At 36.9% G+C, this 13,734-nt stretch overlaps 1 protein-coding gene across 2 annotated transcripts in view; it reads right to left on the reverse strand.

The window, feature by feature from the left end:
- Nucleotides 1-417: 417 nt before the first annotated feature.
- Nucleotides 418-13,734, reverse strand: part of Slc4a7 (solute carrier family 4 member 7) — a 91,547-nt gene continuing 78,230 nt past the window's right edge. For both annotated transcript variants that reach the window (XM_042680291.1, XM_042680290.1), the window contains exons 19-25: nt 13,384-13,635; nt 10,608-10,676; nt 8,135-8,308; nt 6,493-6,624; nt 4,874-4,971; nt 1,943-2,050; nt 418-1,080 (exon numbers count right to left, since the gene is read on the reverse strand). In XM_042680291.1, coding sequence (XP_042536225.1) covers nt 999-1,080; nt 1,943-2,050; nt 4,874-4,971; nt 6,493-6,624; nt 8,135-8,308; nt 10,608-10,676; nt 13,384-13,635 — 915 coding nt within the window. In that variant the 3' untranslated portion in view covers nt 418-998. The remainder of the gene's footprint in view (nt 1,081-1,942; nt 2,051-4,873; nt 4,972-6,492; nt 6,625-8,134; nt 8,309-10,607; nt 10,677-13,383; nt 13,636-13,734) is intronic.

Here is a 13,734-nt window from a genome sequence, read left to right on the forward strand (position 1 = left end):
ATTTTAAAACAAAATTGCGAGTAAGCTATTAAATATAACCAATGCAATAGAAATATCAGAAAATGAAAGGCAATTCTTAATAAAATAATACTGATCATAAACCAATGAGAGAATCAGGATTCCTGGTTATTTTAATCATCCTATTATAATAGAAAAATACTAACTTGAACCTGATACAAATTAAACCACTTAAATAGAGCAAAGGCAAAGAGTAGACTGGGACTTCTGAGACTTTTAGAAATGTGTGATTATTTAGAAAATTTCTACAAAGTAACAAAACTTTACTACTGCAAACTGTCATTTTACAGCTTCAAAAATCCATAAGGTCATGAGTGGTATGTGCAGCACATCAGAAGTTACCTACAATTTCACTTGCCTATCTGCATGGAAGCTTTTTGTAAATTTTTATGATTTTTAAATTCCTAAAAATCATGAATAAAAACCATAATTCCTATCCAGAAAGTTTCTACTCTGACACTGACCTCTATGGCCAAAAAAATGCCACCTCTTGTGCAGAATGATGGTATCCACAAAAATAGAGACACAAGAGAAATCAGGACACACGGTTTCCCCTGTATCATCAACAAAGATCCATTCCCTGCTCTCCCTAGAAAGCACTGACAAACGTGACCGAACACATGAATGTTTTTAGAAACGCAAGTAAAAATTATGAACAGGTATCTCTTAAGGCTGCTGTAACTGCCACTGAGGAAAACAAAGAGATTTAAGAAAAGCAGATTAAATGTCTTCTCCATATCATTCTATAGCATAACAGAAAAGCATTTTTTTCCAACAAAATAAATATTTGAATGTACCTCACTTCTAAGAGACCAATATATTAACATATAGTCTCCATAGTGCCCATAACAAGTTTCAGATGACTACTTCAAAATACCCAGCAGTCATGTATAAATAACATGACATACAAGTTATACATAGTGACATCACACATTATATATATAGTTATATATCCATATATAATTCTTCTTTGCTCAATTCTATAATGAAGTTTCAGCATCCATGTATTTCTTTGATGGCTCATCTTCAAAATTTATTGTCACACTCACAGGCTTTTCAGGGCTGTTTGAAAAAATAAGGAAAAAAATTTTAGAAGAAGAAATACTAGGTCTAAATATGGCCAACAATGACTAAAAAGATTGTGAAGTTCTGACAAAAAAAAAAATTTGAAACTTCAAAGACCAGGGGTTCACTTGTGACTCAAATAGAGAAAGTCTACCTAGCAAGTGTGAGCCAAAATAAAAACAAATATTTAAAAAGTACTCAGCAAAGATTAGAAAATTAGAACTCAGGACACATGAGAGATTGAGTAGAAAAAGAAGTTCTAAAGGAAGCTGATGAGAAAGAGTGAGAGAAGGCTTGTCAATTACTGGGAGTCAAAGCTCACAACAACAGTAACTGAAACAGAAATAAATCTGTGACTACCTGCATGATTGCCTGCCTACTGTTTTGATTTGATACACCAACACTGAACACTTCAAAGAACTACTTGTTGAGTAAGAATGCCTAAGTGAGTACTTTGTAGGGTAACATCTCACTCCTTTAGAGGGCTAAGGATTAAAGTCCTAGGGTTATCAAAACAGAATTCATGAAGTCTCAGGAAAAGACAAAAGCAAAAACAAGTACTAGATTAACAAATGCCAAGGAGCATTTAACACATGGTCTATCATAATTTCCTCCAAAATATCTTCAGGGAAAATGTTTACCTTACTTGAAATGATATGCTAAAGTAAAACACAAGAAAGAAAACAGCTATGTTTTCCTGTTATTCTTGGACCAAGTTAATATTTTTAACTGTTTATGTCATTTTCTACTGCTATATCAAGTTTATTATAAAGCAACTGCTCAAATTCTTTCATAATATGCTACTGTAAGCTTAAAAATTACAAAGTACAAGGTAGGAAAAGCATAGGGTTGCATCTACCTCAGGTTAGGCTTGGTCACTTTCGTATTCTCAGCGTTCATGGAAAGTGCCTTCCACTGTGCAGTTCTGGCCATTTCATCTGATATGTTAACAACGGAGGGGTCAATACTGAAGACCAAACACTTTTTGGTTAGTAATCAACATTTGCAAAAGCATTAAGTCATTTTTATTAGCTAGTAATAATTTCCTTTAAGTTAAAACTGAGAAAATCTTTCCAATGCACTCAAAACAACCAAATTCTAGTCAAGACATCACAACCCTGGAGTACTGTTTACAAAGACCCCCTTGCAGAGAATCCCATTCCTTCACAATCAACACGCAAGACTTATTCACAGGACAATGCTTCAGAATCTGATTTGGGGCTTCAGTAGTGCTTAAGCAGTACTCTAACAATAGTGTCCTCCAATTCTTGGCTAGAAATAAGTGTATTAATGAAAAAGTCTAAATATTACCAAATCAATCGCGAAACATTTCATCAAATAAATACGAGAAAAAAGTTGAGGAAAACCCCTTTCATTAATTTAAAAAAGAATGGTGGAAAAGATGACAATTTACAACTGCAAACAAAGCTCTGAAAAACATCAGCACAACCACAGCTTTTAACTTCCACTTTAAGCTGTCATCTAACATTTTAGTGTCATTGTTATTTTGTCAACTGTATCAAAATCAAAAGAATAATATACTGTCAATAAAAGGGACAAATTCATTCTACACTGGTAAGAACTATTACAAATGACTTCAAGACCCCAAATCTCATGACAATATCCATAAATAATTAAAGAGCCCAAAGTTCCAAATCCTAAGATGAGATTATACAAACCTCACAATGTATTTTAAAGCTCTTTTTCTTTACCAAAACTAAACTATTTCATGTAAATAAACTACAAATACAAATATCAAATTAGATCTTCTTAAAGTAACAATGTAACAGCAGCTAGGTTATAAATGAATAGTTTTAAAATGAATGCCAGGTTTAACAGCACTTTTAAACCAGAATGGTGTTTAAAATTTTCAAGACTGCAGAGCACACAGACATGGTCACTGAAACACATCTGGGAATGTGGTGAAATCCACGCATACCTGTTCATCCTGAGGAAACACTTAGCACTTGTTTGGCAACTTCAAATAATTAGAGAAAGGAATTTAAAATGAAGTCTTAAACTATCCTAAATAAGAACGATCCCATTAGCAGAAAGGAACACCTTTATGATTTAAGGTGTAAATTCTAAAAAAATAAAGAGATTAGCTAATGCCTGGCATTCTTGATGTTCAGTTTTATAAGCAAACCAACACTAATCCTGACTACAAGACAAACATTCAGACATCCATTTTTTCATTAAACAGCAGACCATACAGCTTACACTATGATTTGTGATTATTACACTGAGAAGGAACCAAAGCAGGACAGAAAGTGGAGGTGTTATTGGCCATGATAAACAGTGGCTGCCGCTCTTGCCGCAGGCACATCATTTTAAAAGTTGATGTGAGTTCACTAAGTACCCACTGTGCCCTAGCTGGACGTATTATGGTCTTATATTGGGCATTTACCATATGCAAAGATTTGAGGGGAAAATTGTGAAAAGGTAAAATTAATAGGAAAAAGAACATACAGCTAGGCATCAGTAGCTCATGCTTGTAAATCTAGCTACTCAGGAGGCTAAGATCTGAGGATCTTGGATCAAAGCCAGCCTAGGCAGAAAAGTCTTTCAGACTCCTAACTCCAACTAACTACCAAAAAGCTGGAAGTAGAACTATGGCTCAAATGGTAGAGCACTAGCCTAGAACAAAAAAGCTCAGGAACAATGCCCAGGGCCTATGGTCAAGCAGGGCCCAGGGTTGGCAACAAAAATAAAAAAGTACAGAAGAAAATTAATTCATTATCACAGCTAAAGACATGAATAAATCCAAATGTGACTACAAAAAGAATATAACTTGGCTGGGAAAGTGGCTCAGTGGTATAGAGTGTTTGCCTCGTATGCATGAGGCCCAGCCCTGGGTTTGATTCCTCAACACCACATAAGCAGAAAAAGCCAGAAGTGGTGCTATGGCTCTAGTGGTAGAGTGCTTGCCTTGAGCTGAAGAGCTGAGGGACAGCGCTCAGGCCCTTCAGGCCCCATGACCGACAAAAAAAAAAGAAAAAAAATTAAATTAAAATTAAAAATAAAAGGAAGCCTAAAGCTAGTTAAAAACAAATGAACATATTCCATCAACTGCTTAGGGAAGAAACCTCTGTAGATTCCATTCACTGATTCTCTACTATAAAGAGCCAATCAGAAATGGAACAGAGGTATAAAAGTGAGACTCAAAGTAACACAACACCACGGATTTTAGTCTTTTGAAGCCACAAGGGTTTACATTTCCCAAACTTCCTATCTTTCAATTTTAGTAAGCAAATTTACTAAAATTATAAAGGATAAATTATACACGAAAACCTATTCGTTTTTCCATGAGCTCTCACTACACCTGTGGAAACAGGGAGAGCTACAGGGACTCTGAACATAGGTTATTGCAAAGTGGATTACATATATCTTGATCCCCAGGAAACACTAAGCCTAGCCCGAATGAAGGGCAGAAATGGAAAGGCAATGCTACTGAAAGAATAGAAATAATCTAAAACTTGTGTACTGATTTGAAACTTCATCTAATAGAAGGACAGGCAAGAATTAAGCCTTGTTGGACTGTCAAGAGCCAGTTTACTTAAGTTAAAGGCCATGGTTGAAGCCCAGCTTTTCCTCTGTTCCTGCCTGTGAGTAGATAAGATGGAAAGACTTCTTTTCAAACTGCATAAAGCTCCTATTTACTTGACATGCCCAACTCAGATTTTACCATCTTTTTTTTAAAAAACAGAAGTCATTACTTTAAAGAAAATAGCCTATGTTCATTCATGACACAGGTATAATATACTTTACAAAATAAAAAGTCTTATCTCACCTATACTTTAAGGCCTTAACTGGAATTTGTAAGAGACTTCCTCCTTCAAATGGAAGGTGCACAGTGTCTTCGTCCTCCTGAAGCATCCGCTCAGCCTCCTTAGAGCACAAACATGAGATTACTTTACCCACAAGTCTCAGGAGGGTCTGCTACTGTAGAACATGGTAAAGACTTGGAAATTCAAACTGACAATATTTAAACACAAGACCTGCCATAACTGAAAACTCCACTTTATAATTCTAAACATACCAGAAGCACAGAATGGAAATAATCACTTGCAATGATTAATTTTAAATGGCATGACTTTCATTCCTGAAAATGAATTATCAACACTATTCATGAAATTACCCAGCATTTCTTGGAACTCAGTGGGGCTATATGATACAAGCAAAAACTTTTGGAAAGACTCCTTAGAACAAACACAAGAATATAGTTCACTTTGCTTTCTGTCCCTCAAATGATACCTGAAGTTTGGCTGCCATTTGACTCCAGAGTTGAATGTGAGAAATGACAAGGGGGGGGGGGGGGGGGGGGGGACAGAAACAATGCACCCCTGACAACTGTATCACTTACTTTTGGGGCTTCTTTTACATGGGCCAAGTGCGGTGGCGCACATTAGGAGGATCACAGTTCAAAGGCCGGCCCAAGCAAATAAACTGGATACAGTGTGCATGCCTGTATTCCCAGTTATGTGGAAGGGGAAAGGTAAGGAGATCACAGTCTAAGGCAAGCACTGGGCAAAAGAACATGAGACCCTACCAGGAAAACAAGTAAAGCAAACATGAGTGCAGATGTGGCTCAAGTGGTAGAGCATCTGTCTAGCAAGCACAAAGCGTGAGTTCAAACCCTCAAAACAAGTAAAGAAACAAAAATAAAAATTAATAACTTAAAAAGTCACACTTAGGACTGGGAAGGTGGCTCAGTGGTAGAGCGCTTGCCTTGCATGCATGAATGAGGCCCTGGGTTCGATTCCTCAGCAACACATAAGCAAAAAGAAAAAAGCCGGAAGTGGCGCTGTGGCTCAAGTGGTAGAGCGCTAGCCTTGAGCTGAAGAGCTGAGGCACAGCCCCCAGGCCCAGAGTTCAGGCCCCACAACCGAACCCCCCCCCCCCCCAAAAAAAAAGTCACATTTAATCATGTGCCAGTGGCTCACACCTATAATTCTAGCTACTTAGAAGGCTGAGATCTAAGGATTATAGTTTGAAGTACAAGCAGGAAAGTCTATCAGACTCTAATCTCCAATAAACTACTCAGAAAAAGCCAGAGGAGGGGCCGTGGCTCAAGTGGTAGAGCACTAGACTTGAGCAAAAAGCTCCGGAATAGTGTCGTAGCCCTGAGTTCAAGCCCTAGAACTAGGGGTGTCACTGAACCATATTCTAACTCCAGCAGGAAGTAGTAAACAGACATAAATTTACTATTTCAAATATCTTATTGACTATCATAGTCCTAACTTTCATTGAAAGGCAAACATAATATTACCTACCCTTTATGGGGTTGGTATTAAGTTAGTATTTGATTTAAGATTAAGTGAGTTTCTACAAGTTATTACAATAGTATCCTCTACTTGGTACAAAATATGAAACAAGAAAATGTTGTAAATCTATGATGATTGCTTTTACCTCTTTTTCTTTTTTCTTTTTGTCATCTTCTTTCTTTTTCTTACTTTCTGGCATGAGATCATCAAGCCAACTAAGTTCTCTCTTTGTAAAACACAGGTCCATGAGCTTGCGTACAAACACTAATGCAAGAACCTTAAGAAAGTGGGGGAGAAATAGTCACTGCCATCTAATATAAAACACAGCACTTCAAGAGGAAGGAATTTATTAAATCTTTTAAGTAATGGGAAAATTATTCACATACTTTGTTTAAAAATATCTCATGGACTATCTTATTGCAAAGGAACTGAGTCAAATCTTTTTGATGGAAAACAAGCTAGAAAGGGAGAATGAGAATAGAATTGTTACCCAGCCCAATACATAGGTAAAGCATGTTTAATATCACCAAGATCATGATCTTCTATGCCTTCTGTAAGAATTGATCAGTTTTTAAAAACACTACATTGTGTAGCTACTTCAAACATGAGGTTTTATCTTCTATCACATGGAAAAACAGGACACATTTTAATTTGTATTAAAACTCAGATGATGACTTTAATCACCTCTTCTGTTACCATATCCCTATCTTTTGTTTTTGTTATACTTGGGCTTTTTCTTCCTTTGGTTTTTAGGGTGGCCATGTATGTGTGCAGTACTGAGGCTTGAACTCCACTTGGGCAATGTTTCTTAGCTTTTTGCTCAGGTTGGCACTCTAACACTTGAGCCACAGCTCCACTCTCAGCGTTTTGGTGATTAACTGAAGCTAAGTTTCATAGATTTTCCTGCCCAAGCTGACTTTGAACTACAATCCTCATATCTTAGCCTCATGAGTAGCTAGGATTATAGGTGTGAGCCACTGCCTTGGCTCTAGCTTTTAGGGATTTTATGAATTAACAGTTCTGTACAGTTTGGATAGAAATTCTTCATCTTAATTATAAGTTACAACAAGCTCTTCCTACTTCACAAGATGACTTTACAATTCATAATACCTGCTGACTAAATAAAAACAATTCTCATGTGGTCAAATATATTCACCTTTTTTTCACAGTTGGGTTTTCTAGATACCTTGTACTTATCTGACACCATGTATGAACGAAATCCTCATTTTAGACTTACATGCCAAAATAAAGCCATAATAGAATAGCTGTATAATCTAGTCATTGATGGTTAATTTTTCAAAGACAGCAAAGTAATTTAGTCCTTCAATAATTTAATTAATTATAGATTTTGTTTTATATATGTCAACTATAATTTAATAACATTTTAACTACTACTAGATCTGTCAGTTTCTGATATATTGAAGCATCCTGTTGAAGAACTATGTTTGTTCCTAAATCTTATTGTTTACTAAATATCAAACAGAGTGCTCTATATCCCAAGTACTAAACAGTTAAATTTAACAGTTAAACTTGGAAAGTAGCTAGTTTAGGCACAGAGATACAGTATAAGAAGCAGAAGGCTTGCCTAGCAAGTGCAAAGCCCTGAATTCAAACCCTAATACTACACAAAGAAAAAAGAAAGCAACTGGTTTATTGCTAGAAAGTTAATCCACATTTTTAAACACGTAAGATGCTCAGTCTGTATAATTCCTCTCCTCAGTGTCAGTTCTAACTTTTAAAAGAATTGCCCACAGTAGTACTTAATATGAAACCTGAGCAGAATTTACCATCATGGGAAACACTACTGCAGCAGCGGAAGCTTTGATCACCCACAGCAGAACCAGACAGGTGAGCTGGACCACGGTGAAGATGTGCACCTTCCACAGCGGCACATAGCGGAGGTAGATCAGGTCAGGCTGGTGTTTGGCAGGCATTCCAAACAATTTTATACGATCAAAAAACTGGGATAAAACAACAAAACAAGAGAAAGAAAGTTTTCAACAACATACCACTCCTACTATTTACGGATTGCTTTCAAGGGTTTTGTATTCAATTTAAAATAATTCAATATATTCTGGTAGTATATGACTGTTTTAGCAAAGAATCTCTGGTTCAAAGGATAGAGGAAAAATAACCAAAACAATCATTTGAACTATTTCAATTACTCAGAAAACTTAAGATTAAAACAAGAGATTAAAATATCTGAATTTATTTTCTATAGCCAAATGTACAACTTGATTTGTTTTCTAATATGAACAATTAAAAAATACTAACTGAAGAAATTCTAAAATTCTTTCTAAGTCACTATCACTAAAGGTATGAAATGAAAATGACTTGAGAAAACTATTTACCAATTTTTCACTCACTGAAAATGAAATCATCTGAACATGTGACTGGGAGAATTTTTATCATTGTGTGTGTGTGTGTGTGTGTGTGTGTGTGTGTGTGTGTGTGATCATTGTGTGTGTGTGTGTGTGTGTGTGTGTGTGTGTGTGTGTACACCTTTTGCCTCCATCCCCTTCCCCCTATCTACTTAACCATGTAAGTTCATGTCTGTATCCTGAAGATGGCTAAAAATGTACTTAAGCATCTCCTTGTTACTGTCCCATAAAAATCCCCTTTCTCTGCCCTTTGGGGGGGGGGGGGGCGGGAGGAAAATGAAGAAAATGAGGGAGGGGGGTAACACTGTTCAAAAAGAAATGTGCTCATTATGTGACTCAGGTAACTAACCCTTCTGTATATCACCTTTACAGCAAAAATAAATAACTTTTTTTTTAAAAAAATGAAAAATTAGCCAGTGGCTCATGCATGTAATCCTAGCTACTCGGGAGGCTAAGATCTAAGGATTGTAGTTTGAAGTCAGCCAAGGCAGCAAACTCCATGAGACTCTTGTCTTCAATTAAGCACTCCTGCCTGCCCACCGCCCCCCCCCCCAAAAAAAAGAGCACCAGAAGTGGAGCTATGGCTTAAGTTGTAGAGTGCTAGCCTTGAGCAAAAATGCTCAGACATATGCATATGCAGGCTCTGAGTTCAAGCCACAGGACCAACATAAAAAGACAAAAACAAAATAAAACAAAGAGATTAGGGGAAAATAAATTCCTTGATCTTTCTGAGCCTTCTAGTTCTTCATTTTTAAATTGGAAATGAAATCAGCCATACCCACCTCACAAAACTGTGCTAGGTGGTAGTGGCCATAGGAGACTGAGATCTGAGGATTGCAGTTTGAAACTAGACTGGGCAAAAAATTCAGACTCTTATCTCCAATTAACCACCAAAAAGTCTAAAGTGAAGGTGTAGAGCAAGTGGCAGAGTACTAGCCTTGAGTGAAAAAAGTGAGACTGCGAGGTCCTGAGTTTAAGCCCTAGTACCAGCACAAACACACACACACACACACACACACACACACACACACACACACACACACACACACACACACACACACACACACACACACACATCTTCTGTAAAAATAAGTAGGACAGACAATGAGATCATTTCTTACCTAACAGGGAAGAGATCAAAGACTATTTTTTTTGTGTTGCCCTTGAAAAGATGTACCTGTCACCACATACCAGTTAGCAACTTCGGACAACATGCATTTGTGAAACGAGGTGATTATGTGGGGTCCTCTGTGTTGATCTAGGTATTTTCCCCAAAAATTAATACTAATTTTAAGAATTTTACCAGCTTATTTTCCAGGAAGAATAATAAATCAGACAGAGAAATAAATTAACTCAATTATAGCTTTGGACCTAGTGCCTGCTTACCTGGTAACCTTCAAATGTCTATTTTAGTAGGAAATTTATCCTTTACTTACTTCCAAATCACCATTTTGAGAATCAAGAATGTAATAAGTCTTACAAATCAATTGCAACACACAAATGTGAGGCATTCCATTTTAATATAAAACTAACATCGACCTTGTCTTTTTCAGGGCTCAAAACAGCCCTTGTCCCAATCCAACCCTTCAGATCCTCCCTCTCTCTACATTCATCCTCTGAGAGCTAAAAGACCCTTCTGCCCTTCATTGACTTTAAAATAGAAGAAGACTGTGTCAGCTCACTTCCTCATTCATTGGGGTAAAAATATGCAGTATGCAATAATCACATTGTAAAGCTGAATGTTATGCCAGCAATTAGAAAAATTAACCTTCCCTCAAAATATAAAACAGTTGAGAATAAGTTACTGCCATCATAAAAACAATTTCTGCAAACTTAAAATGGCTATGTTTTCCCACAAAATTAGTAAATTAAGACTTGCCTGGATTCCTTTTAATGAAGAAACTCCCATATAAAGGAAAACACCATATAGAACCGGCATTGGAATAAACTGTAAGCAAAATTTGTTGTAATTAGAATAGTGAGTACACAGAGCCATAACTGGTAACTATAATAGAATGACTAAGGAACAGAACTAAAAGAGCCTTCAGAGATGAGCATTAGACCAACTAAACTCTGTACACACAAGAAAATGCTGAGAGTTGCTGACACTCTGAGTCTTTCCTAAAGAGATGGTCAGTGTTGAAGAGCAAAGGGCATTAAGAATTCCTGGTTTCAAAAAACTTTTTAAATAAAACCAAATTTTCTGTACTTTAGTTCCTGTATCTGACTGCTCAGCCAATTAAACTGGCAGTCAGAAAAGCCTTTGAGGTAGTATTAATCACTCAAAAACACTAAGTGCCTTCTGCTATCAATACTTCCTACAGAGTCAATACTATAAAAGAACATTTTCTAAGTATAAGCACTGAAATCCACTTCCAAAATGAAGCCTATGTTATTACTTTGGTAGATTCCAAACCATTTACCTACTCTGTGCCTAGCCACTCTATAAGGAAACACGGCAAGTACCAGGCCCACGACTTACTTAAAACCAAACTGAGTTCTCTAACCCTATGGAGAGAGGACCCTATGGAAAAAGGACTCTGTGCTGCTCTCAAATAAACTTGCATGTGTTACACAGTCATCCTCCTTCTTTTTCCCTTTTCCTTCTCCTGAGTGCGAGAGAAGACAGACCGTGGGCAGGTGGAACTACTGGGAAGGGATGTACTTAGGAGAAGGAATAAGGCTGAATGTTGTCAGAATAGACTGTTCATAACTACAAAAATGAAACAAGGAAAAGTGTAGAAAGTATGGTGGAGAGGAGAGAAATGGACAAGAATATAGCATTAACATGTATGGATATGTAACCCTCCCCCCTGTAACTAATAGATAAGCCAATTTAAAAACTAAATTTAAAAAGACATACCTACAATCAATAAAAACTACCTCTACTACACTTCAAATAGCTAACCAGGGCATTACTCCTGAAGGACTCTGTTAGTGCTAACCTTGTGCACAAAAGTTTAGAGACAGCTCTCAGCCTTTGAGTTCATGCCCCAGGCGCAGCACACATACACACATTTAAAAAACAAAAATACATTTGGGACTGCAGATGTAACCCAAGAGGTAGAGTGGCTACCTAGTAAGTACAGGCCCTGAGATTGAATCACAGGGAGAAAAAAAAAGAAACAAGTAACTTCATGACAGTGCTTTTTGGAAAATAAAAGAAAATATGGAGACTAACAGCACTTTAGATTTCTCTTCCTGTTTAAGATGAACTTTTTTTGTCTAAATGTAACACTTAGAGACAAAGAGCTACTTGTCAAAGGGGTTGATCTACAGCATGCTTCATCCTCGTAAGATTGCACTAAATGGAGCTGGGAGTGGCTCAGTGGTAGAGTGCTTGCCTTGCATGCATGGGGCACTGGGTTTGATTCCTCAGCACCACATAAGCAGAAAAAGCCAGAAGTGGGGCTGAGGCTCAAGTGAGCTGAGGGACAGCGCCCAGGCCCAGAGTTCAGGCCCCACGACTGACCAAAAAAAAAAAAAAAAAAGATTGCACTAAACATTGACTTTTCAAATAAACCTACCACTATGCTGGAATTGTCGATGTCCTTATCTATTTCACCAATATATAGTATCATGCTCATGCAAGTGGACAATCATACACCCTCTATTTAGTATTATTTCTGAAGTCTAACAGCATATAAGTACTCCATAAATACTTGGTGAACTAAGTAGCCACATAATGTCAAAGTCCATGAAAAAGGCCATGGAATTCTCATATCTGGCAACAACTTTTTGAGGGGACTGGAGGCATAGACTCTTAGTATCACTAATACAGTACTTGCCTAGGACATGTAAAGCTCTGGGTGTGTATCCAAAGGAAGGGAGGGGAGGAAAACAATAAGGAAAGAAGGAAACAGGGGAGAGGAGAGAGAAAAGAAAGAAGAAAGAAAAAACAAAGGGGGAGAGATAAGAGGGAGGCATTTTTAAAGTGAATATACATATACAGGGAAGGAAGGAAGGAAGTTTTTAAAAGCTAATACATACACACAAAAAGATATAAAAATATTCAACCCAAAAAAGACATTAAACATTTAAAAAGTTAATATACATCACAAATATACAACCCAAGTTTCTTCCCTAATTTACACATACATGGCATTCAAATCTGTTCAATTTTCTCTGCAACAAAATAAGAGAAACATGTAGTTGAACTAATCAGACTTGACTATATTTACTACACAGTTACTTTTTAAATAACTATAATCTATACAATACAAATAAAAACATGATTATTTAAGGTCATAAGTGTTATTAACTCTTCCAAAACTATGTAGTCCCTTACATTTTTATTTTTTTGATCAGTCATGGGCCTGAACTCGACATGGGCACTGTCCCTCAGCTCTTCAGCTCAAGCTTAGCACTCTATCACTTGAACCATAGCACCACTTCTGGCTTTTCTCTGCTTATGTGGTGCTGAGGAATCGATCCCAGTGCCCCATGCATGCAAAGCCAGCACTCTATCACTAAGCCACCTTCCCAACCCTATATTATTTTTTTACATGGAAACTTCTGTCACTGAAATGTTTACTATATTAAAAAAAATTACCAAATTGTCATTTCCTATATTTCAATACTACATTTTCATATAAGTACAAATGTTATGATGTATGCTAAGTAAGATTTTTAAAGTACTGTAATAAAGCTTTTACCTTTAGTACTGAGGTCATGAACACAGAAAGGCCCATTAGAATGAAAATCATTAGTCCTGTAACCCGTTGTTCACGGATTCCCAAAAACTTCGGTTGTTCTCCAGGGGCAGAGCATTCAGATTCAACTTTCAAGCTGTTGACATGACTTATTGACAATACTGTTGCAGCCACAAACCAGGGAAGTCCCATGACAGAGCAAACTCCCAACATAACACCAACCATTAGCAAATCAAGGTGATAACCAGCTCCTTTCTGAAAAGTAAAATGAACATAAATATTCTTAAGTCTATACTGATCTTTTACGTTAAAACTCTATTCAAAAAAGGGAAAAACTGGGCTGGGAATGTGGCT

The sequence above is a fragment of the Dipodomys spectabilis genome, unplaced genomic scaffold, assembly GCF_019054845.1.
Source record: "Dipodomys spectabilis isolate Male_0828 unplaced genomic scaffold, ASM1905484v1 ptg000054l, whole genome shotgun sequence".
Taxonomy (NCBI): Eukaryota; Metazoa; Chordata; class Mammalia; order Rodentia; family Heteromyidae; genus Dipodomys; species Dipodomys spectabilis.